The sequence below is a fragment of the Pyrus communis genome, chromosome 13, assembly GCF_963583255.1.
Source record: "Pyrus communis chromosome 13, drPyrComm1.1, whole genome shotgun sequence".
Taxonomy (NCBI): Eukaryota; Viridiplantae; Streptophyta; class Magnoliopsida; order Rosales; family Rosaceae; genus Pyrus; species Pyrus communis.
This window is the reverse complement of record NC_084815.1, coordinates 18,816,926-18,842,801: the sequence shown is the minus strand read 5'-3', so window position 1 is coordinate 18,842,801 and position 25,876 is coordinate 18,816,926. Positions and strand designations below refer to the sequence as shown.

General features: G+C 37.7%; 1 protein-coding gene across 1 annotated transcript; it reads right to left on the bottom strand.

Annotated features, from left to right (window-relative positions):
- Window positions 1-3,573: 3,573 nt before the first annotated feature.
- LOC137713685 (B3 domain-containing protein Os03g0120900-like) lies at window positions 3,574-7,761 on the bottom strand. Its single transcript, XM_068453017.1, has one exon. The coding sequence runs from the start codon at window positions 7,231-7,233 to the stop codon at window positions 5,806-5,808; it is 1,428 nt and encodes a 475-aa protein (XP_068309118.1). The 5' UTR covers window positions 7,234-7,761; the 3' UTR covers window positions 3,574-5,805.
- Window positions 7,762-25,876: the final 18,115 nt, after the last annotated feature.

Here is a 25,876-nt window from a genome sequence, read left to right as displayed (position 1 = left end):
TATATTTAAGGAAACTTTAACGAAAAGCTACCGGTACTGTTTACTTTAACAAAAAATTACATTTTTACTCTAAAAAGTCAATCCTGGTACTATTCACTTTACCCTTTATTTTGTCATTTTTGTTAAAACTCAAAGTTTTCAAGCCATTTTCATTAGTTTTCCTTATATTTAAACGATTTGAACTATTTATCTTTTAAGGCTTCTTTAAAAGATCATGTCTCCAAAAATTATCCAAATATGAAACTATATAACCTTTGGATTAAGAGTTTAGGGTTTCTTTGTATATTCGCCTATTTTCTTCACTACAAATCAATATCTTAATGATTTGATTTGTCTAATTTTGCAAAGATAATTTATGAATGATATTGTAAAAGATAGACAATTCGAATTATTAAAATACATTACGCAAGCCACAAAAAAAAAATGTATAAAAATGGTGTCACGGATTTGCACATTATATATATATATATATATATATATATATATATGGACTATAATATAATTGAAAGAAAAAAGGTGGTCCGGTAAATTAATTAGAAACTTATCAGTGGGTATGTCCTTGTAAAGCATGACAACCCCCAAACACGAGTACAAGAGTTATCCTTACTATACAGTAAAAGAAACCCTACAAGGGACACAGTACTACGTACAGCGTACTCAAATCTTACAAGTTACAATAATTTTCTGCTTTCTATTTTATTTTACTGATTATATATAAAGAATATATAAGATTATTAATCAAATGGAGTCTTTTTCTACTTTGGATTTTGTTTAAAGAAAATCTACATTGTTGTCTCTTGACTCATTAGTTGTTAATTTCCATTGAATGTGCTTGTCATGTCATATATATATATATATATATATATATATATATATATATATATATGAATCGAGCATTTGAAAGTCGCACCAGGATATGGATTGTGGAGAGTAGCAAATATATTTGACATTTTAACCGATTAATTTCTTGAAAGAAGTTGGGATTCGCTGTAATATATATGAAATTAGTATTCTAACTCATTATCGCACATATACAATTTTATAAATTTTTTATGCGAGACATTTCTTCACATCTTCACTCACGTTTCTTTCTTTTATGTTAAGAGACTTTCCATAAGTATAATAAACCCTACACATATCCTATAGTGTCCTTGTTTTACATTTTATGGGACACCAACAATCACAACTTTGAAAAATCTAACAAGCAAATACTAAAAGGAAGGCTTTTTAGTCAAAATGGTCTTTGTGACTGTCATTACTCCTCATTTTGGTCCTTAAGATTTAAAATCAATATAAGTGATCTATATGATTGTCCACTATCAATCATTTTGGTCATTTTGTGAAAAATCTATGTTAAATTGAAGAAATCATCAGTTCAAGTGAGGGGTTGACGTGACATAATACCCTCAATTTGACAACGATTTTTCATGGAATAATCAAAATGATTGACAGTGGACAATCTCAGGTACGACTTCTATTGATTTTAAATCTCAGGAATCAAAGTGAGAAATTATGTCAATCTTAGAGACCATTTTGACTAAAAAGCTCAAAAAGAAATTATCTATCTCCCTGCTCCTCGCCATCCCGAGCCCGTAGTTTCCTCTATCCAGTTGGTCACTTCCTCAGTCATCACCCCAACCCGTCTCGATTGCTATATATGGCCGGACTTGGCCATGAGCTTTACTTAATTTTTTTTTTTTAAATTCTTTTGGAATTTATTAGAAATTTTTTAAGAACAAAATATGAGAGCAAAATAGTAAATTTGCTTTTGGAGTGCTTGTAATAAAAGGGTAGTGCTTTTTACTCAAATTTTCACCTTATACGAGCCCTTCTACTTTCGTAGCCGTTGGATTGAATAATTAAATTAAATCAAATCAGGCCAAAATTAATAGGGCATTTGCACAAAATAAAAATGTGCGCATTGTAATCACTGCCCTAGGGTAACAGTTCAGCAACACATCAAAAGAGAACCTGAAGTTCAAATACTCTGAGGGTGCGTGTAACCGTTCAACCCTAAACCCTAACATCACTTTATTTTCTCACGAACTTTTTAACACTATCTTACAAGTGAGCAACAACAATTATGTTCAGTATAGTGGCAATCAAAATCCTTATGCATTCCAGCAACTACGATTTTACTGTAACGTTTTCTTCTTGTGTCTCGAGTTGAAGTATGTTCCTGTAAACTTGATTTTCATGAGTCAAATGTGTATGTGTGTAGTGTATTGTAAAAGCCTGACATTTTTTTTTTCCGGTTGACAATGGGGCATAAAGCCTGATAGAAAGATAAATTACATTAAAATGTCACGAGGCCAATTGACTCCATCTATATCAGCGACAAGAAGACAGTCAAAAAAATGGTGGAGGCTTGCTTAAAATACTGCAGTACGTTTAGGGTTAAATAGTACCTAAGCAAAATTTACCTAACAAATGTGTATAAAGATAAATTACTTCCAATACTTTGCAACTTTATTCTGCATTCAAATTTGAATCTCCCTCTTCGTAGTTTATATTAATTTAGAGTAAACTATTGTTTAAATAAATTAAACAACACTTGTGAAGAAGATAAAAGCTCAAAATTCTATTGGGAGTTTCTGTTTTTGGGGGACCGGGGGGGGGGGGGGGGGGGGGGGGGGGTGGTGGGGGTTGCAACTGTTGTAAAAACAATGAAAGCCAGCCATTAACCCCTGACTGAAAGGAATATATCAGCTTCGATCTAAATACACATACTTGATAGAAAATCCAAAACCGAAACACAAAATATGATAAGGATCTGGGAAGGAAACAACTAAATATATGTGTTACTATATATGATGTTCTCATCATGTTCCAGAATATTATTAATGCATCCAAATGGTGTTACTGCATTAATGTAAAATGCAATTCCTTTTGCAGGAAATCCAATTACAACTTTTACTAGAAATGCTTCATTAGTTAAAATAGGCAAACGAATAAAATAACTTAAACTGGAAACAAAAATTTAGCTGTACAGACCATACATTTACATTGCTAATATACTCTGGTTTTACAAGTTAATTAGTTTCTGGATTTTGTACATATCAAAGCAATTTTTTTAATTTCTATAAATGCAATACACTCATCAACTTCTAGAATTCGCATATATAGAGATTTAGGGTAAAATGATTACTCATAAATATCGATAATGTGAGATTAAGGTATGTACGTAACCCTGGAAAATGCAAAAAAAATGTTGTATAGTATTAGCCTCTACATATCGGTATTGCTTAAATGTATTATACATGCATACAAAATTCAATCAATTTGTACCAAAAATCATATCAACAAGAAAAACAGCAAACAATATACTAATATCATCATCGAATGAGTTTTAGTAATACTGACCATGGCAACAATATAAGTACTATAAGGATTTCAAAAACTCCTAATTAATATCTTACCATGTAACATTAGTAATGAAAGAATTTAGGAGTAAAGATTAAGCAAATGAACAACATTAGTATATGAGCAATTAATTATTAACTACAAACCAAATATTTCTAATCCTTTTAATTTGTGCTCTTCTTCAAAGAAAAAAAAAGGGTGAAAGGATTTTACCAATTATATATATCTGCTAAAATTAACTGATCAGTAGCCGATATGGGATGTTTCGTTATAATGTTAAAAAATTTAAATTGCAACTAATTAATGGGAAGAACAACAATAGATGTACCTTGAAAAGAAAACCTACTACATACGTACTCCGATCCGTTAGAGTATTTTCATATATATTTACCATGTCACTTTGTTAAAATTCTGTAAGAAATACTATTTCATTTGTGCCTCTCAAACTGAGAAAAATTTATGTCTCAAGCATGAACCCTTCGAAAGCAGCTAATTCTTTTGCTTTGATAAAAATAATTAAATTACATAAAATCAAGGAAAAAAAAGAGAAAGTCCAAAGTTTGTAACCCTAGGCTTTGATGAGAATGTATAATGCTCATGATTTCAATATGCAACTAGTGAAATCCTAAGATGAATGAAAAATTTGTATATTTCAGGCCTTAGCAATAAGTTAAGTATTAGGCTCACCGATCCTTAATTTTATTACTCATTTTACTTTGTGAATGCAACTAATGCATTCAAATACAACAAATACATATGCCATACTAGCCCAAGTATGTATGCTATAGTAACAGATTACTTGAACTATACAACAGGAATAGATCAGCTTCTATGGCAAGGTTCTTATCCACATTACAACTAAATGATGAAAGGAAAAAAAAACATGATCTTTAATGGTGGCAAAAGAACTTGATCATGAATCTGGTAAGTTGGTATCGATATTTATGTGTATCATCCATATCCTCGAACTCATTATACAATCATCACGAAATGTCAACCATGTTCATCAAAACATTAAAAATTATAGAGACGACGCTGAAATATATATTGTTTTCATTTTTAAAACAGTATGATTTATAAAATCCACATTACAACAGGGGATGCAGCAGTCTAGCTACATACACTATTATTGTCATGTAGTAGTTGTTACAAGTTAAAATTGTGGTCCACAAAAAAAAGTTAAAACCATGAAAAAGTACTGTTTAATCCTTACATTAGTTAGGTTTAGTACTATCATATATACATTTTTCTTGCAAGTAAAAGCCAAATAGCTAGGGAACATGCAATTGGATGAACACAAATTATAAGAACAGTATAGTGCAGGTAATTTTATCCAACAGCAGGAGCAGTTTACCCGTATTTTGTCCTAATTATTAGCTACATGTTGCAGTGTATACAATACCGACATATAAACAATAATAGTAGCACTAGAGCTGTACCATAATAAATTAGCTATTGATTTGGAGGAGAATTTAATTTTAATTTTGTAGTGAGACGAAATGAAAAGATGGAGAAGGTGGAAAGAAGTAAATCAACAAATTACTATTATTGCAGAAAAGAAGGTGGCAAGAATTAATTAGGTTAAATAGTTAAAGAGATATAAAGAGAGAAAAGTTTTCAATTAAGGACACTACATATAACAGAGCTAGCTGCTACCTTATTGCTTTTAATCTCTCTGCAAGTCTGTCTGAGAAAACCTGCGGGTGGTGTGCCCAACGAAGCAGCGACAAGAACAACAAACCTACCAAAGGTAAAATACAAAACCACAATTACATCAGGTAGCTGTAGCAGCACTTGTGTTCTGATCATCAACTGTTTCTGAGCAGTCATCAGGAAACGTTGTTTCTTCCATTTACTTGAATGAAAACAACAACAACATTGAAGGGAGGGAGGGAGGGAGGGAGGAAGAGAGAGAGAAAGAAGTCGGTAGCCGAAGAGATTAATATATAAATAAATAAAGATTATAAATAGTAACAAATTCATATTTCAGATCATGAGTGATACAAAATGACAGCATGAAATCTTGGGGAAATGATGGATCTATGTCTTGATAGAATATACCACTGCGCTGACTATGATCTATATCTATCCATATAGATTGTTGTTATATTAAATAAAAAAAATATTTATACACATGAAAATTAAGGTTAAAAAAACTAATAAAGATAAAGACATGATCAGTTGGATAACATTTGTTGGCATTTCTATCACTTAGATCATCATCAGTTCATTCTCTTCTAAAAAAACCCCAAACCTTGTACCGTTTCTGTACCAATGACTATCACCAATCGAGCTGAAAAATCTGTTCATCTTCCAAATTAATTCTTCTTATTCAATTGCCAATCTGCCACATCATCGTTTTCTCCTTCTTCATTCGTTGTTTCTCGTCTTAATTTCGCCAAGGTTAGATGATTATTGGCATTTGTGTGATGGATTAGCGAATTAGACCTCAAAGTCCAAGGACATGGAAGATGATGAGGCCTTCCCACTTATGTTGAGAAAGTCGGTGGTGGTACTAGTAGTGGTGGTAGAGGGCATAGCTTGGTGGCGGAGAGGCATGCCGTCATATAGCCTTAATTGGAGTGGTGCGGGTTGCGATGGAGAGAGTTGTTGGTGAGCATGATGATGATGATACTGGGATGACGATGAGGATGATGATAATGTGGCTGAAGACAATAAGTCACATTCATGATCCGACTCCGATATGGGACACTCCATGTTTACTCCAAATAGCCTCATCCGCTTGGCTGCCGCCTTCCCATGGACCAGCGGCACCGACTCCAAAACCATATTCGACTCATTATGAACCCGACCCAGCTGTACTTGTTGATGTTGTTGCTGTTGTTGTAATTCTATTAGTCCACTGCCCTCTTGCTCGTAAAACTGTGGCGGGCCGGCAGCAGACGAAGCTGATCTCATATAATAAATCGGGCCAGAAGAGTTAACCACATTTCCGTAACCATAAGAACCCGAACCACCACCACCACTGGTCCCAGTATTCCGATAGGGGTGATGCACGCCGGAATTAATCTGCGGCTGCGACAAGTGCAAGTGTTCCCGAGTCATTACTGCCCCGGGCGGCCTCATCAGCAACGGGCTCCATGGAACCGACCGGTGAGGATTCCAGGAGTATTGATGCTGATGAGGAATTGCAAAATTGGGCTGATAATGTGGTTGATGAGAATGAAGCGGGTAGTGGTGGTGGGGATGATGATTTGGATCAGGCGCATCCGGGCGGCGCCGCCAATCAATAAAAAGAAGGTCTTTCCCCACCTCACCAAGCCCTCGCTGGAATGATACTATGTCGCCAGCGTCAAGCTTTTTCTCCTTCACAAACCTGCTCCACCCTTTGGTCATCACGTAGCTCTGGCTGCTGTTCCAGTAGGAGTACCTAAACCGCCATGACTTCCCGTTCCGGTCCTCGAAATTCAGCAGAAGCCCCTTCTCGTTGCTGGAAGAATCCAACGGGAAGTACTTCTCCGCGTGCTGTTTCGGGATGACGAGGCGGTTGAGCTTCCCCACGTCGCTCGGCGTCACCACTTTGTCGAACATGTGCTCCCTCTCTATGGGGATTGGGTTTTCTTCTCTTTGAGCACCACCACCTTCATTGTTTTCTCGGGGGGACGAGTCCATGAGCTCGAGCTTCATGTCAGGGCCGCTGCCACCGTCGTGCCAGCCGCTGCTTCTGCTGACAGCGGAAGCAGGGACCATAGTAGCTATGCCGGTGGTTTTGTTGTAGTGAGGAGAAGATGAAGATGAAGTGGGAGAGGAGGCATAGGAGAAAGGAAGCTTACCTCTCACCATATTTTGGTCATCCTCAGTAGAAATTCCACCACCTATAGCTCCTCCGGCTGCTGCTCCAAAATTCATGATAAACAATAAAATAAAATAAAAGTGAAAAATTAGAAGAAAAAAAAACTTTTTTACTACCTCAAATTCCTAGATCTTGAAGATCTAAGGGAAGAAGAAAAAAAGCAGGTGGGTTGGGAGCTATATACTCTAAAGCTAACACTTTTCTCTTTCTTGTTTCTTGTTATTATTGTGGATTTTTTTTTTCCTCAATTTTTTGTGGGTTTTTTTTCCTAGGGTTGAGATTGGTGATGGAAAATTCTAGTGAAGAAGAAGAGGAAAGTAGGAGGCAGCTGCAGGCTGAAAAGAAGCAGAAGCCAGAAGGGTAGCTCTCATTACAATGACGGTCGGTGCATTCTTCTTTGACCAACAAGACTCAGATACCCCATGGACGTTTCAAAGAGTGCAAAGAAGTTCCCCTTGTTGTTGACTTGGGCTTTGAGAGAGAGAGAGAGAGAGAGAGAGAGAGCGCGTAAGGGTGGGAGAGAGAACAAAAGAAATTAAAGAAGAAAAAGAAAGAGATATTTGTAGGAGCAACTTTTTAGTATTTTCGAAACACGGTAAGGTTATTAGTTTTTTGTTTCTTTTCATAAAGGTAGATAATTGGTGTCAAATTATGGTTATACATATTTTTGCGGCTCGGATAAGTTATGGAGAATTTTATCCTACTTGTGATCACAATCAAACAAACTCATCAACTCAGAACATCGAACATGAACCTCTCACATTGAGACGCGTAGTCCACGCTCTTATTAGTTTATTCAGCTTAAAATATATTAGATTGTTTTTAATTTTTATACCTTAAAAGTGTGACATATCAACTATATTGTTTATTTTTATTATAACACGTAAAACAGTATACTACAATAATTATGTTTGAAAAACAAATCTATTTGAAAGGAGGGCTGGCCAATAAGTATTTGTGCGTATGTGACTATGTTCCATGCGTGTGATTTTCTTCCAAGGAAGGTGCCCGCCAGGAAACTTCTTCAGTCAGGCATGAATTTTTTTTTTTTTTTAAATTGTGGGAAATTATATATAAGTAGGGACCTCATGTATTATCTGGTTGGGCTCATGTGAGCCTGTCCCTATCATCATCCTGGGTGGTATATTCATTTTTATTTCAAGTTTTAAATTGTTTTAATATTATCTGCGATAAGGCCCAAAGGGCCAGCTGTTTTGGAGAGCACGAGCTTGTAATTTCAATACAGCAAGTAGGATCGGTGGACCATTTTTATTCTTCTTCGGCTTTATTTTTGGAATTTTGCTTCCCTTGTTGTACCTATTTTAAGCATCTGCCTTGCTAGCAACTTAGCAGGCTGGTGAAAAGAAATAAATGGTTAATTTTACCTTGTGATTAATTTATGGTAAGTGGGTTTTTTGGGGTTTAATAATTTGACTTGCTTGATTACATATTTTTTTTCTCAATAGGACCATCCTCTATGTTAGGCAATATAATTGTTTGACTGCCCCTTGCTAAAGCATTCAGTCTTTTTTGTCTTTTTCTTTGTTTTTTTTAAAACTTCGACGATATAAGGAGTATTCCACACGGCACGTTTTGGGTTCGATTCCTGGTGCTGATAAATCACACAATGGTAGTTAGGAGGAGGCTGAAATGCCTCTGTAAGTCTTCTCGGCTTCCAAAATGAGGGATTGTCGTGGTCAAACTACTAGCTAGTTCCCATTTTCTAAAAAAAAAAAAAAAAAAAAAAAAAAAAAAAAAAAAAAAAAAAAAGTTTTACTGAAGAAATCATCAAATTCAATTTTAAAAAATTTGTATGCAAGCCTTTTGTTTTGGTAAAAGCTTATAGATTAAAACAACAAATTATTTATCTCCTCATTTATGATTTGGGCACGTAAATATATATTTTGAAGTTAAATTTTTGACTTTCTTATTCCCAATTTTTATCTTGAGCTTGTTTCGAGCTCACACGTGTGTTTGGTGAGCTTTTTACCTTGTGAAAACTATTGATCAAAAGTGGTAGTAACTGACTGTGGGTACCTCAGCTTGATTCAAGTAATCTATTTCAATTGTTAATATGTGTTCTTAAGAAATTGGTTCATGACTATAAGTGGCGGAGGCTTTCATTACTATCAATTGGAAGCATGTTTTTAGAGAGGTTAATTTTATGGTTGACGCTTTAATCCAACAGTTCCCCCACGGGCGGAGGTGGGGATGGGTGGTGCCCCCACCCAATTTTTTTTGGTGAAAAAATGTATATGCTTGTGACATTAGTAAGGTGTATTACTAGTTTACTTGCTTGTTACATTAACATTAATTGTTCCAGTTGCTACTGTCAATGTTGAAAGAGTATTTTCGGCCATTAAATTTATGAAGAATTGATTAACAAATCAGATGGTAAATCAATGGATAAATGATAACATGGTTATTTTTTATAGAAAGTGAGAAATATTTGATGGTGTTGGTAATAAAGTTGTCATGCAACGCGTTTAAAGCATGAAAACGCATCGAGGGGTATTATAATATCTTGTATCAAAAATATAGATTAATATATAAGTATTTTGTTTAATTAACTTTTTAGCTTTTTAATATATAAGTATTTTGTTTAATTAACTTTTTAGCTTTTTAATTTGTGACTTTGTTGTATGAGGATGCCCTTATCCGTACAGATTTCTAGTTTATCCCTGCTTGGAAAACTTTCTATTTTTATTGTACTGGAACAAGTTGTACTCATTGTTTCCCGTTATAAAGTTTTCATTTCCTAGCAAAAATAAAAAAATAAAAAAAATAATAGAAGAGAGTACTCTTTAGTTGATTTATGGATATGGTGAAAGTAGTAAAGTTGATAAGGGTTAGTTATATGGTCTAACTTTGTGTTACATGCTTGTTTTAAATGGGGTTTCCACCACTATTTTTTCAAGTAGAGGTGCTTCATATAATTAACTCTAGTTATATACAAATAAAATAACTAAAATTGGCATTCGTCAAGCAACTCATAGTGAAATAAATAAGCTAGGGAAGGAAGAGTTGAAGATGATTTTCTAGATGAAACCATAAGGGTTTTATTAGAACATTTTGAAAAAGTACAAACTTCAAGAAGAGAACCTGAGATTAAGTTGAAGAGTTCTCAAACTAAAAATACTCGAAAACAAAATGATATTGATGCATATATATGTGTGTGTGACAAACATAAGAAGTAACAAGGAAATGTAACAACACTCCAAAATCAAAAGAACTTTGATCGTGCCAACTAAAAATTTAAACATTTCATAACCTACCGTGTAGGAGATTCTACAACAAAACTAGTGTCCAGACACTCTGAAGACGAAATGCAAAAGATGCAAATAGTTAATACTAATAGAGATTATGTGCATAAAGAGTGATGCCAGGGAGACTAAATTTACAGATTAAAATTACAAACTAAATGATGTGTCACCAATAAGAAATGAGTGCTATCAATGTTTAAGGAATAATACAAACATCAACTTTCATGTCATTTAGTTTACAAATTTAGTCTCCCTAGTAGTACTCGTGCATAAATTCACCAACAAAACTACCAATTGCATCGAGATACACACCCCGCTAGCTCCCCCATAAGACATTGACAAAAGACACAAGCTTACAAGAGCAAATCGAACACAAACAATAGTGATAGATAACTAAATATCATGAGTTAATTATATATAGGCTTTTTAGCTAAAATGGTTCATGAGATTTGCATAGCACATTATTTTGGTCCCTGAGATTGAAAATCAATAGAAATGGTCCCTGAGATTGTCCACCATCCATTATTTTGGTCATTCCGCTAAAAACTCCGTTAAGTGTCCCGGCTCTCGGCCAGAAGTTTGGGCAATTTTCAAAGCTTCATAACTCAATCGTTTCTTAACCAAATTCGACCCATAATATATCAAAATGAAGATAGGAAAGTGTAGAACAAGATTATACCAATTTGGAATCCCAATGGTTGCCGTAGATGGCTGAAAAATAACCTGAAAGTTGACTGGTCCGCGGGAAAACTAGAAAACTCGCCGGAAACTGGGTAAACTTTAAACGTTTGTAACTTCTTCAATACTCAACGAAATTGAGTGATTCAAAAACGAAAATCATACTTCTCAATGAGAATAATAGAATGGTACCTTTATAGATGGATAACTCTCCGTGGTTTGGCCGGAAAAGGGCTCGAAAGTGGCTAACTAGATGACAAAGACAGCCACTTTCAAGCCATTTTCCGGCCAAACCACAGCGAGTTAGCCTTCGAGAAAGATACCATTATATTTTTCTCATCGAGAAGTATGATTTTCATTTTTGAATCACTTGATTTCATTGAGTATTGAAGAAGTTATAAATGTTTAAAGTTTACCAAGTTTTCGGCGAGTTTTTCAATTTTCCCGCGGACCAGTCACCTTTTAGACTATTTTCCGGCCATCTTCAGCAAACATTGGGCTTCCAAATGGTATAATATTATTCTACACTTTCCTATCTTCATTTTGATATATTATTACTTGAATAATTGGTTAAGAAACGACTGAGTTATGAAGCTTTGAAAATTGCCCAAACTTCCGGCCAAGAGCTCTAGGACACTTAACGGAGTTTTTAATGAAAGACCAAAATAATGGATGGTGGACAATTTCAGCGACCATTTTTATTGATTTTCAATTTCAGAGACCAAAGTAATGTATTATGCAAATCTCAATGATCATTTTAGAGAAAAAGTCTTATATATATATATATATATATATATATATATATATATATATATATTATTTGTCGGTGCACAGGAAGTAGGATGTTAGAATTGGTTTCATTTATTTTGTATATATGGACCATTTCTTAGTGCAGACAACACAGTGGAGTCATTAGGTGCATCAATGTCTAACTGCCCCATGCATAAGCAATCGGTTGCATGATGCCAATTTATTATTTAGTAATAATCTCTATCTTTCCATTCTCCTTCAAATATCTTCATTTTACCGTCCTGTATATGCTTCAATCTAAACGATGCAACCAATAACATAACCTGATTACATACTTCTTCTTTTTTAATACAAACGATACTAAAGAAGGAGAATTCGAACTCAGAACCTTAGGTGTATATACTTCAGTTTCTCATTCTAATCTTAATATATATTCGTTTTTCTATAAATCTGACTGAAAGGAATTGAAGTACATAACATTCAGAAATAGCCAATTTCGTTCCAATTAGATACTTCAGATATAAAAGAATTATAGTCGATCATGATATTTTGATCCCTACCATCCAATGACTCTCCTAAATTTTAAGACATAGACAGAGGGTTGTTGAAGAGCCAATTCCTCAAAAGGGGCTTGATGAACATCACCTACTCAAAAAATTGCCTGGATGTTGACATTATACTACGTATATAATTAAAATGTAAGGTCCTGCATGTACGTGTCCTTTCATGTCTCCATCCTCCAGCTTTTTCTTCCCTTTGCATGCCCTAAATTCTGATATTTTGTTGTTCATTTCGGACTCTTGACACCATCAAAGGATCCCTCTAAGCAGGCACGCAAACAGTGCACATAAAATATCAGACCGAAAACATAAACAAATAAGTAATGTATAGGTGGAATTACGTGTCTTGTAACACGTGCAAGGTTAAACACATATCAATCGATCATATAGCATCTCTCGCTCACCAATAACCTTTTTACGGAATATAAATGGAAATTTAGCTCAATATTTGAAGCATTGAGATCACGCTTTACAAAACTTTGCATCCATATTGAATATTTACTAACATGTACATGTCTGACTCATGTGGATGGGTTAATTAATCTTCTTGGCCACTTGGAGCCAAAAATTGGCCCACACTAGAGACTGATGAATAAATAGTATAGGATGTAAAATGTAATTATTGTTTATTTTTTATTTTTGAACAAAGTACGATATTCATCAAAGCAGCTGAAAATATGTACAAAATGAGGATAATGTGCATACTGGGCCTCGATAAAAACCTTCTCGAGGATTTCAACCCGGACTAAGGAAAAGAGTGTCCCGCACAACAATAGGCCTATCCTCAAATGAACAATCAAATTGAAATTACATCCCTTCCTCAAATAAAATATCCTGAATCATAACCGGAGGCTCCTCAAACCACACCATCTCCTGAGAAGCACCAAGGTCCATTCGAGCTAGACGATGCGCTGCCGCATTACCCTCCCTCTGTACATGGCTGCACTCCAAATTCACTAAGACCAGGAGAAAAAATCTCAAATTGTTTTTAACAGAACCCTAGACAGAGCAATCATCCATTTGTCCTTTCATAACAGCTATCACCACACTAGAGTTGCCTTTAAATTTAACGTTGACATCCTCCGGAAAGCTTTTCTTAATCAGTTTCACCTCACAATGAGCTGTAACCAACTCCGAGTGCATGGTAGACACGGACAGATCAACAGGTCCAGCAATAGTTACCATGAATTCACCCATGTGTCCCCGAATGACGACACCATAACCCCTCCCCCCTCACCCACCCCACCCCACCCCCCCCCCCCCCCGGGTCGGCGCCCGCCCCCCAGAACTCCACCTTGACTCCAACCATCATCAAAACTACATTTGATCCGTCGCTCATCAGGTTTCCTCCATTTTTAAACCTCCTTAGTAGTCTTCCGATCCTCAGTCTTGTGCCATTTATGAAACTCATGCACCCACCCCTCAATTCTCAACACAATCTCTTGTGGCGGCAGTCGCAACCCATTCCATAGGACACCATTCCTATGTTTCCATAATGCCCATAACAGCATCAAACAAAGCTCCAATCCCATTATGGGTACCTATTGCGCAATATTGACCAACCATTGCACAAGACATTTATGATCACCCCCATTATCCACTCTGAGCCTCAGACTTCGAAACCACACCGCCATTGCCAAACTACAATCTCTAAACACATGCTTCGTTGATTCGGAATGCACACCACAAACCATACACACCTCTTCACCCATCACTCTCCTTTTGCTAAGATTCAAACATGTGGGCAAAGAATCCAAACATGCATGCCAAGCACAAATCTTCACCTTTCCTCGGACACTTGCGTTCCATAGTTTCTTCCAAAACCACTCCCTTACACCACTAGAGGAGGACGACGAGCCATCTGCCTCATTTCCGTGACTTTCTATTATTCCCCGAGCCACCTGGTAAGCACTCCAAACTGAGAACTTGCCACTACGCTTATAATGCTAGATTCTTATGTCTTCGACATCCCAAACGCTATGCGGAATGCTTTGAATTGCCTCCACCTCCTTAGCAAAAAAGAGATCATTTAACAGCTGCACATTTCATTGCTTCGTTACACTCCAAAAAAGACCTCCCACCTTGGCCCCCAAGTCCCAATTCTTCGATGGTGGAAATAATGTCCAAAAATAAGACTCCCTCAGAACCCAATTATCTTGCCATATCCGGATTTTCTTCCCATTACCCACTTGCCACCTATGTCTTTTGTGGATCACTTGCCTCGACGCAGCAATACTCTTCCATACATACGAACTATTTGGCTTCATCGTTGCTTCCATAAACTCGGACTTAGGGAAGTAACGAGCTTTAAATACTTGGAAAGTGAGGGCTTTCGGTTGCTGGAGAAAACGCCACGCTTGTTTTGCAAGTAAAGCCAGATTGAAGGCATAAAGATTTTGAAACCAAGTCCCCTCTCCTGCTTAAGCTTACAAAGACATCTCTAGTTAAGCCAATGTATTTTCCGTTTCCCCGGATCACCACTCCACCAAAATTTTGCTATCATTCTATTTAGCTTCTCACAAAAAGTTTTGGGTAAAATGAAGCATTGTATGGAGTACATTAGCAGTGCTTGTGCCACAATTTAACTAGCAATTCTCGACCTGCACTACTCAATAGATCACATCGCTACCAGCTTTGCAATTTTTTCCACAATCTATCCTTTATGTACACAAAGGTTTCTTTCTTCAATTTCCGTACTAAAACTGGCATACCCAAATATTTATCATGAAACTCCACTTTTCTCATACCTAGACCGTCAACCAATAATTGCTTATCGTAATCTGTAAGGTTCGGACTGAAAGATACACAACTCTTCTCAAAATTCATAGCTTGCCCAGAAGCCATCTCATACGTCCTCAATGCCTGTATAATCTTCCGGCACTCCCTAACCATACCACAAGCAAATAGAAAGTTGTCATCAGCGAAGAACAAATAGTGGATACTAGGGGCTTCATGACACACTCTAATCCCCTACAACTCCCCATCAATCTCTGCCTTTCTTAATAAAGCCGATAGACCTTCAGCACAAATAACGAACAAATAGGGAGAAAGAGGATCCCCCCGTCAAATATTACGCTCCGGATGCACATAACCCACCAGCTCCTCGTTCACCTTGAAAAAGTAGGAAACCGTTGTAACACATAACATAATCATGTGTATCCAACGCTCTGAGTAACCTATTCAGTACATCATGGCTTTAAGGAATCTCCATTCCACCCTATCATATGCCTTGCTAATATCTAATTTTAGAGCCATAAGTCCATTATACCTCGACAATCGTTTATGCATATAGTGAGCGACTTTATCAACCACCAAATAATTATCAAAAATTAATTGCCCCGGAATAAATGCACTATGAGTTCGGGAAATAATACAATGAAGGATAACTTTCAATCTATTCGTAAGTACCCTTGCCACAATTTTGTAAAGTGCTTGCAAAGACTAATTGGGCGGAGCTGTGTCATCATCTTTGCATCCTTCACCTTGAGGATGAGTGCGACGTGGGTGTAATTAATTTTTCGTAGAACTTGTCCCAAGAGAAGCATGGACCAAATACCATTACATATATCCGCACCAACCACTCCCCAGTGTTTTTGGTAAAACCCAGGTGACATTCCATTAGGACCCGGAACTTTCATAGGATGCATTTGGAATACATCACTCTTAATTTCCTCATCCGTGAATGGGCGATCAAGATCGGCATTTATCTCCTCCGTTACTGATGGAACTATATTGCCCAAAATATCCTCAAAATTCTGAACACCATTGAAAGAAAATAGCTTTGAGAAATACAACACCATAACCTCCTCTATCCTAACTCGGTCTTCACACCAAACCCTTGAATCATATTAAACCAAATATACCATTACGTTTTTGTCTCCTATTAGCTTTATAGTGGAAATATTTGGTGTTATGGTCACCAAGCTTGACCCAATTTTCTCTAGATCGTTGCCTCTAAAAATGCTCATCATGTTTAAGAAGCTAGTTCAACCTACTTATCAACTCATTTTTTTGTGCTATAGACTCCTCAGAAAATGGTTGCCCCAACAAATTCATCAGCTTATCCTCCACTTCCCGAATTTCAATCGATCCGGACCTAGCATTGCTCATCGCCAAGTTATTTAACTTTATTTGAGTCATCTTAATCTTCTCTGTAATTTGGAACACCAGCGAACCATCAACAACATACTCCCATCCCTCTCACACCACTTCAGCACAACCCACATATGCCAACATTCCTCATACCGAAAATGTTTTCACCTCTAATTGGAAAATGCCCCAACTAATTAATCAGCATCGGAACATGATCTAATGAAGCTTTGTTTAGATGATTTACTACGTACCTCAGGAACTTATCCACCCACTTCTGATTACCCAAGGCGCGATCTAGTCTTACCATGAATCAACCCCAATTGGTCGTAAACGAAGTAAATTTGTTCCCCGAATATCCTAAATCAATGAAATTACAATGCTCCACTACTGATCAAAACCCTTCCATTTGCCGATCTCGCCTCACATTACCTCGTTCATGTTCATTAGTTTGGAGGATCCCATTAAAATCACCAATACATAACCAAGGTATAGAATTAGTGCCACGAAAAGACTCAAGTGATCTCCAAGACCTATGGCAATCACTCGTAGTAGGAAAACCATAAAAGATAGTCAAACAACAATAAGATACATCCCTCGGAACACCCCCATCAAAATCGATATGGTTTTGAGAATAAGACCTTAAGGATAAATTTATTTCTTCCTTCCACAAAACACGCAAACCACCTGAATTACCTCTACTATCAACAATAAAACTACGATCGAAGTTCAACTTTAAATGTAAACGGTCCATGTGACGAGAATTACTTTTTGTCTCGCACAAGAACACCACAGTGGGATCTTGAGCATAAACTAGACGTTGGAGCGCATTAACTGCTCGGAGGTTCACAAGCCCCCGATAGTTCCAACTTAAACAATTTATTTCTGACAATGGGGTTGAGCCAAGCCAACCTCCGCCAATGAACTAACCATCTTCGAGTTAGCCAACAATCTCATTCAACCCCCCATTACTTGTTACCACAACCTCGTCTTCTCGCACCAGTCTTTTGCAAGCTCGGGTAGGGGACCACCCACCTGTGGTCTAGCATTAGCTTGAGCTGTGCCCAGATAGACACCACTCACTGATTTCCCTCTTCTATGCTTCATTCTCCGAACCTTTTGGTTATGCTCAATGATGGGTGTAACGCCTCGCCCCGAAACATTGGTTTTGGAATATAATTTATGTGATAGGCCAAATTAAAATCTTATTTATTTAACTACCATTAATCACAATTCTTTAGTTATATTTATTAATCACTCAAAATACATAACCAAAATTTAAATACCAAAACATAAGACTTAATTTTTTCAATTAATCACCAAATTTATTTTCTTAATTCAAATTCCCAACAAAAGATTAATCTCAATTATTTAAGGCTGCATCTAACCCTGTTAGATTGCCTATGTACCCTTGAGCGGGATAAAGCCTTTCGTAGTTCACCATTCATCATTTTATCCATTTTCGAAAATACTCTAATAACGAAAATATTCAACATTAGTTTTCACACTGGAATCACACCAAATGGGTACCAATTACGGATTTAAAATATCAAAATTTGTATAAAAAGGTAGCGTCAACCCACTAGCCATGTACCGTTGCGGGTGGCGGTCAGCCACCCTGACTTGCTAGAAAAATTCAATTATTTACAAAAATTGCCGAATTTTACAGGCAAGTAGTTCTCAGTGAGATGAGCAATTTTCATACATGTGGCCAAGTCCAATTTAGCTAGGAAACGCCTGAATTTTCCCACAAACCGCCGGAACCCTAGATTTTGGGTGCTCTTCAATTTGACCAATCCGCAACACGACCCCTAAAACTATTTGGGCTTTGTTATTGGCCTCTAGAAGAGTGTTTTGGTGGTGGTAATTGTAGGAGTTAGCTTTAGGATTGACGGATCATCGCTATGGAATCACCGCACCCACTGATGCGGTTCATCATGAAATTTGGCCAAATTTCTTCGATTTTTTGGTGTAAAAGGGAGAAGGAAGGTCGGAGATTTGTTCCCAAGTGATAATTTGGTGTAAGTAGTGTGATGACGCGTCACGGATTATAATATGTATTATTTTTTAAAGTGTGGAAAAGATGATTTTACCTTTGAGCGTTAGGTTATGATGGTATACATGGGCTAAGAAAAATGGACCAATTATCTCATTTCCTTCTTTTTTTGGACCCAATTAAAATTTGGGGATTTTTGGATGATTTTCTTAGCCTATGATTGGTGGCCCAATTAGAGCTTAAGGATTTTTATATTTGTATACCCAATTCGGATCAAGACACACACACTCACACATGTGTAACCTTCATCTGTCACTCTCTTCTCGAACTCTTTTTCCGTCCGTACAATCCGTATATACATGCACCCAACTAGCTTCATCTTGCACAGATCGGGATAGTGGAGACCATTTCCAAGTTCCTGGCAAGCTCAGGAGTAGAGCTATACCCTTAATTTGGAGGATGGACCTCGGGAACTCGAGAACCAGGGAGTTCCGACGAGGTGTCCTATTACTCCATCATGATCGAAGGTGTTTCACAGAGTTTTAAAGTTCTAGGGAATCTTAAAGTAACTTCACGAAGCTTATAGAGAAGTTTTGGAAGGATTTTGGATGTCGGGACACTCGAGTTTGTCGAGTTGTAAGGTTGGTCGAGCTATTGAGATTTTTCCAGCCAAATTCCATTGGTTTTAGACTCCAAAGTGGTAAGATCATGTTCTCATTGTTGAGAGCTTTATTTTGGTACAAATTTCATGAAATTTGGTGTTGAAATGAGTGACATATTAAGATTCAAAGTTTTTCCAAAAACCGACGAGTTCAGAAGTGACCGGCACCGGACTCTGGCGAACCAATGAAGGAGAAGGGGAATATTACGTCGACTTTGATGGAATATTACTAACGGCGTCAGGTATATTTAACTGTATATTCCATTATTTAACGAAATATTCCCTCACACCATTAGGGATTACGTCCAAAGTGCTAGGCACGTGCCTGCGCGTGTGGCCTTGCCTTGGCCGGCGCGTGAGGGCGCTTTGGAACATAGAAAATTATTCTAAAAATATTAGGATGTTCGTGGGGTTGAGTAGGCCACGATGGTATATTCAAATACCCCAATTGCATAACGTATGATAAGTTATTACCTAGTTTTGGTTATGTGCTTAAAATAACGTTAAAATAGTTGTTTCACATATAGGTGAGACGTTTCCAGAGGACAAGCAGTCAGGCGAGGCTCGGGGGTTACAACCCTACCACATGTCAGTGAGTAGGCTTTTGGTTTTTAGTATATATATATATGCTTGGTATTTTTCCCAGAAACTCATTTAAATGGATTTATGTTTTGAAATGCCATGCCAAATATTTTATAATTAGAATATGCATTTAGTAGTTGCACATATTTATGTTTGAAGCTGGAGAAGCTCAGGTAAGTGCCCTGTGAGTTTATAGATTGCGGATGTGAGTTGCATGATTATGTTGAGATGTATTATAGCTCATAAACCTGCAGCCCGGTGTTAGTGCTCCCGCCCGTGGTCAGGGCACAGTCCTTCACGTGATGTTCACGTCCCGCACCATACGCTCACCTTGGATCCAAGTTAGGTGCACAGTCCTGTCATATAGACCACTATAGGTGGTTCCGACTCGTAGGTGATCTGCGATCATTCGCACAGTCTTCACGTGATCGTAGCACTTGAGCGTATTTATTTACACTCAGTCATGTCATACATACCACTTTAGGTGGTTCTGAATCGTGTGCAGGCATACTTGTTGAGCTATTGGTTGAGCTATATAGGTCATATTAGGTGACTCCGGCTAGATGGATGAGCTATAGATTCAGCTGTACAGGTCATATTAAGTGTCTCTAGCTGACATATCATTTGCATTGATTTATATCACCTGACTTACATATTTTATGCTGAGATATTTGACATGGTATATATGTGGATTTTGCTATTTTAAGCATGGTTTTGATATACGTATGTATTCTATTTTCTGGGAAATTATACAGGTTTTATAGCGAAGGGTTATTACCTTTGATAAGTGAAATGGTTTTGAAAAGCTTTGTTTTTGCCCACTCACACTTTTTGTTTTGCGCCCCTCCAGGTTTTAGGTAGGAGTGCTTGTTGGTGGCTTACGAGGAATTGACGGTGGTTCTGATAGATTATCACTAATGTATGACCACTTATGGTATTGTATAATTAGTACTTGCTCTGTTGGACTGCACTTAGGCTACCTATGCTCTGATTATGGTGTATCACACTTAAATATCAAGATTTGTACTTATTTTTGCTTTGTGTAAATTAGCTAGCTTGGTTCTCAGTTACTCGCATTTCTTTTTATCAATATCATTTTTGCACTATGCATATGGCTACGTCACCCTCACATGATGGCCAGCACGCCTTGATTTTGGCCAGGGTGTGTCAAGTAGCCTGAGTTTGGAAGGAGAAACCCTCGAAAACCATTGTTTCCGTAGGGTCGGGTTGAAGAATAGGAACCGGGTCACAGGATCCAACTGGTTCCTCTCCATCTCTCTTCTTTCCTTTCTCTGATTTTTGATTCGTTCACTATTCCTCTCTCCCTCCTCTCCTCCTTCCTGATTGGGCGTCCCTCTCCTTTCTTTCCTTTTCCCCTTTCTCTTCTCATCCGTTCATCTCCCTCATTTATCTTCTTTCTTTTCCATCTCCACCGTCCATTTTTCCCCTTTCCTTTAATCTGGGCCACAAACGTGGCTTCCTCACTGCTCCAGATTTTACTGGAGCCTTCTAAAAATGAAGGTTAGATTTACTAAAATGCTCCCAACTTTGAACGTTAGTAACTTTTTCATTATAACTCCGTTTTATGAACAGTTTTCGCCTACATGCTCATATGGTCGAGCTCTATCCAAATATATCAAGAAATACAATAAAATATATAAGGATAAAATACACCCTCATATAATTACATTAAGTTAACTAAGGCATTTTCATCTTTTTTTTACTTGTTGATAACTTTTTTACGATGTAAATTATAATAATTTCCGGAAACAAAACTTTAAAATTTCTCAATTCAATTTTCAAAACCATAAATCAATTTATTTTTTTTATCTACTCCACATATTTATATATATTTTAAATTTTCAAGGTATTACAATGGGCATTAAATTAAACAGGTCAGGTCCTAGCCCAGACCACTCACACCCATCAAATGGTAGACCCAACCCATTTTGCACCTTGCTAGCCTCCTGAATCCCCGTGCCCATATACTAGCCCAACACGGACTCCCCATCACTAAGGCGTCCAGTACCACCAACCTTTTGCAATCCCAAAAAGATGATGCTCCCTCCCGAGTCATTTACTGGTAGGCTAGGCATGTCCTCTTCCCCTCAAGATGGCATAACATTCAAAGCAACACCAAACAAGTTCAACTCACGTGCTGCCTAGGTTGTATTATGCTACTGGAAAAGAATAATGGCCATAGAGTCAACTACCATCTTCGCCATATCAATAGTGACATTCAAATCCGGCAAGTTGTACACACCATTTTCACTATCCTCAACTTACAAGCCCTCATGTTTTCCCCTAGTTTCTTGGCTCGCCCCGTCTTCTATCTCTGTCGCGACTACACCATGACGAGGGATTGGGATATTAGACATACAATCACCTTCCTCATTCTTCTCCTCCATATGCATCGAGGCTGTCATTGACCACCCGTGTGCCATATCTAGCCCAAAACGTTTACCTATCAGTTTCCTATAAGCTTTACCCAAAACATCAAACTAGAACCATTGATCATACGGCTTCGACTTATCGTCGTCATTCTTCCTCGTGAAGTGCAAGTAGTATTCCTATATATGTCTTACAATTCCACAAAGGAAGCATGTTATAGGAATTTTCTTGTACCGTAGATCAATCCCCAATTCAGTACACGTAATAACTAATAGCAAACTTCTCCTTAATGGCTTCATAATATCCACTGCCACTCAAATACGTAAGATGATATCGTGGCTAACACTCCTCATACTCAGATCCATTAACATATGCACTCCAATCTTGTTCCTAATGAACTGCCCCATGTGTCGAGTCATATATGCAAAAGGCAGCCTTTTAACTTGGATCCAAAACTCTTAAGAACTCAAAAGGATGGATGCAAACTACCAAAGCACCATCATATAGCCATGTCCCCCCTCTAGATCATTGCCCTCTCTCGGAGATTATCAAACCCGAAAAAGAATAACCCATCCTCCAACTCCACAATCGTAACCCTAGCCTTTGGATGCCACATGTTTAACATTTGCTTTTTAAACCTATCTTTGTTGAAAGCCTTACTCGTAAGAACCTTCCAAACTAGGAAGACCTTATTAGAGCATCGCATTGTTCTTATCGTCGATCACCATCACCCTCTGTTTGTTGGCAGTGAGAACAAACCGTTCAGCGAACTTCAACACCATGTCATCCATCCTCTATAGCGCCGCTTGCAGACTTGTTTGATGTAACATCTCACATCGTCCAGGAGAGTGGATCCTATAAGTCTTATATGTATATTCCCATCTCTACCTAACACGAGGCTTTTTGAGAGCTCATTGACTTCGGGCTCAGTAGGAACTCCGAAGTTAAGCGAGTTCAGGCGAGAGCATTCCCAGGATGGGTGACCTATTGGGAAGTTGCTCGTGAGTTCCCAGAAACAAAATCGTGAGGGTATGGTCGGGGCCCAAAGCGGACAATATTATCCTACGGCAGAGTCAAGCCCGGGATGTGGTGGAGCCCATGTCGGGATGTGACAATTAATGTTAAATTGTTAGCTATTGAACTTTAGTTTTGTGTTATTCATTCATATTGCATGATAAATTCCAATATTCCTACATGTGTCACGTGTTTGTAGCTTTGCATAAATTAAATGGCTTTCGTCACCTTTAGGGTGTCGGCTAGCACGTGACCATCCTAATGTCCCTAGGACATCGGGGTCAGGGCGTGTCAGATTGAAATTGTCACATCCCGACCCGGGCTCCATCACATCCCGGGCTCAACTCTGCCGTAGCACAATATTGTTTGCTTTGGGCCCCGACCACGCCTTCATGGTTTTGTTTCTGGGAACTCATGAGCAACTTCCCAATAGGTGACCCATCCTGGAAATGCTCTCGCCCGAACTCGCTTAACTTCGGAGTTCCTATGGAACCCGAAGCCAGTGAGCTCCCAAGGCCTCGTGCTAGGTAAAGATGGGAATATACATATAAGGCTTACAGGATCCACTCCCCTGGGCAATGTGGGATGTTACAATCCACCCACTTTAGGGGACCGACGTCCTCGTCGGCACACTTTTGGCTAGGGATTGACTCTGATACAAAATTATCACATCCCGACCCGGGCTCCACCATATCCCAGGCTCGACTCTGCCGTAGCACGATATTGTCTGCTTTCGGCCCCGACCACGCCCTCACGGTTTTGTTTTTGGGAACTCATAAACAACTTCCCAATGGGTCACCCATCATGGGAATGCTCTCACCCGAACTCACTTAACTTCAGAGTTCCTACGAAACATAAAGCCAGTGAGCTCCCAAAAGGCCTCGTGCTAGGTAGAGATGGGAATATACATATAAGGCTTACAGGATCCACTCCCTTGGGCGACGTGGGATGTTACATTTGATACCAACCCTAAAGCTTCCCACCCACGTGGCAGACAAAACCGAGAAACATTCACTACCCAGCAAACTCAATAGCCTTCGTTAGCCCCTACACTAACTGGAGCCCGTAAGATTAGTGATCAAAATCAACGCCGGCGTCAAAATCTTGAACCCTACCACTCTCCTAGAGAAACCCTAAGGAAACCCTAGACAGGAATTTTTTATAGATATGTATTATTATTATTATTATTATTATTGGAAATAATTTTAATAATAATAATAATAACATTATTATTATTATTAGTTAATTATTTAATAATTAGATAGATATTATTGTGGTGGAGTCTCTTTTTTTAGTCACGTAATCAATAATTTATGATCATTCACTCTTGTATAAGTTTAAATTAAAATATTAATAGCACGTATCATTTATTCTCTTCTAGTAATATTACATCTTAAAGCGAGTAACCATGTATTGTTTAATCACTCAATGCCTGAGAAAACATTTATGTATACTGGCTTATATTAAACTAGATTATATAACTCATGATTATGGTTTCGATGAGCATGCATGATTTATCTTATAAGTTGATGCTACATAAGATGCGGCTGTCGTCATCTTCTCCCCCCTCCCCACCCCTCCCCCACCCGCCCCAACCCCCTCAAACCCCACACACAACCACCCTTCTCCCTCCCTCCCGGAACAGTGGCGTTTGTCTTTATCGAAAGAAACTCTGTTTAATTTATAGTAATTAATAAGTGTATGATAATACGATTCATTTGACTTGAAAGTGTTTGAGGCCAAGTTCTCTCCGTCCCAACTTTCCATCCAACTTGCAATTTTGGCATCCCCAAAACGTAAAACCCCCCACTTGTTTTAGACGCCCAACCAGGGTTCTTGTCTTATTGTTCCCCTTAAACTAAGCTTTGATTATATAATTTACTTGCTAAAAATTGTGACACTAGTAACAATCAAGAATGTTGTAAAGGAAGTAACTTCCAGCTAGCTGATTAATCTAGAGTTTAATGTGATGTAGAACACATGGCTAAGAAGATTGATGAACAACATTTTTGGAAGGCGCAAAACTGGCAGCAAGGTTCAAGGGATGCATATTTATGCGCCAGCGTCAAAATTAGACGAATGATATGTTGTTTCGAAGAGAACGACGAAAGGAACAATACTCACCACTTTTGATCGTGACATGGGGCAATATGGCCCATACTTCTTTGTTTACAATCTCAAAACAGCATTTGAAATTTTAGGGTACTTTTGGTACTTTATTAACCGTTGATTTTATTTTCTCTTCAAACTTTAAGACCTTTTAGGGTTTGGTTTTATGTTTTGGCATATAAATATACCACTTGGGTGTTGGAATTGTGATCTTTCAACTATTATTCAATAAACGTGAACTTTCTATCAATTTTTTTAGTGGACTCTAGCACTACTAAACATGTGGGCATTTGGCACCCTTTTCTCCTCACGGTTTGGTTTTGGTGCCTTTTGCTCGCCCATATGCATTAATGTTTGTAAATGAACGGTGTGGAAAAGAAAATTTTGGCCATACTTCAAAAAGGGTGTGCTTTGTGGAGATTTCTAGTAGTGTAGGGCTTGCTAGTGGTTTTAGCGCTGAAATTTAATTTAGTTTCCCTTCTTATATATCTCGATGTATGCGTCAGATCGGTTTCCCTCATGTGCCATTAATCTTAGGCTAGCTAGCAAATTAAGAATCAATTAATTGATTAATTAATTGAAGGAAGCAACTAAGAATCAATTAAT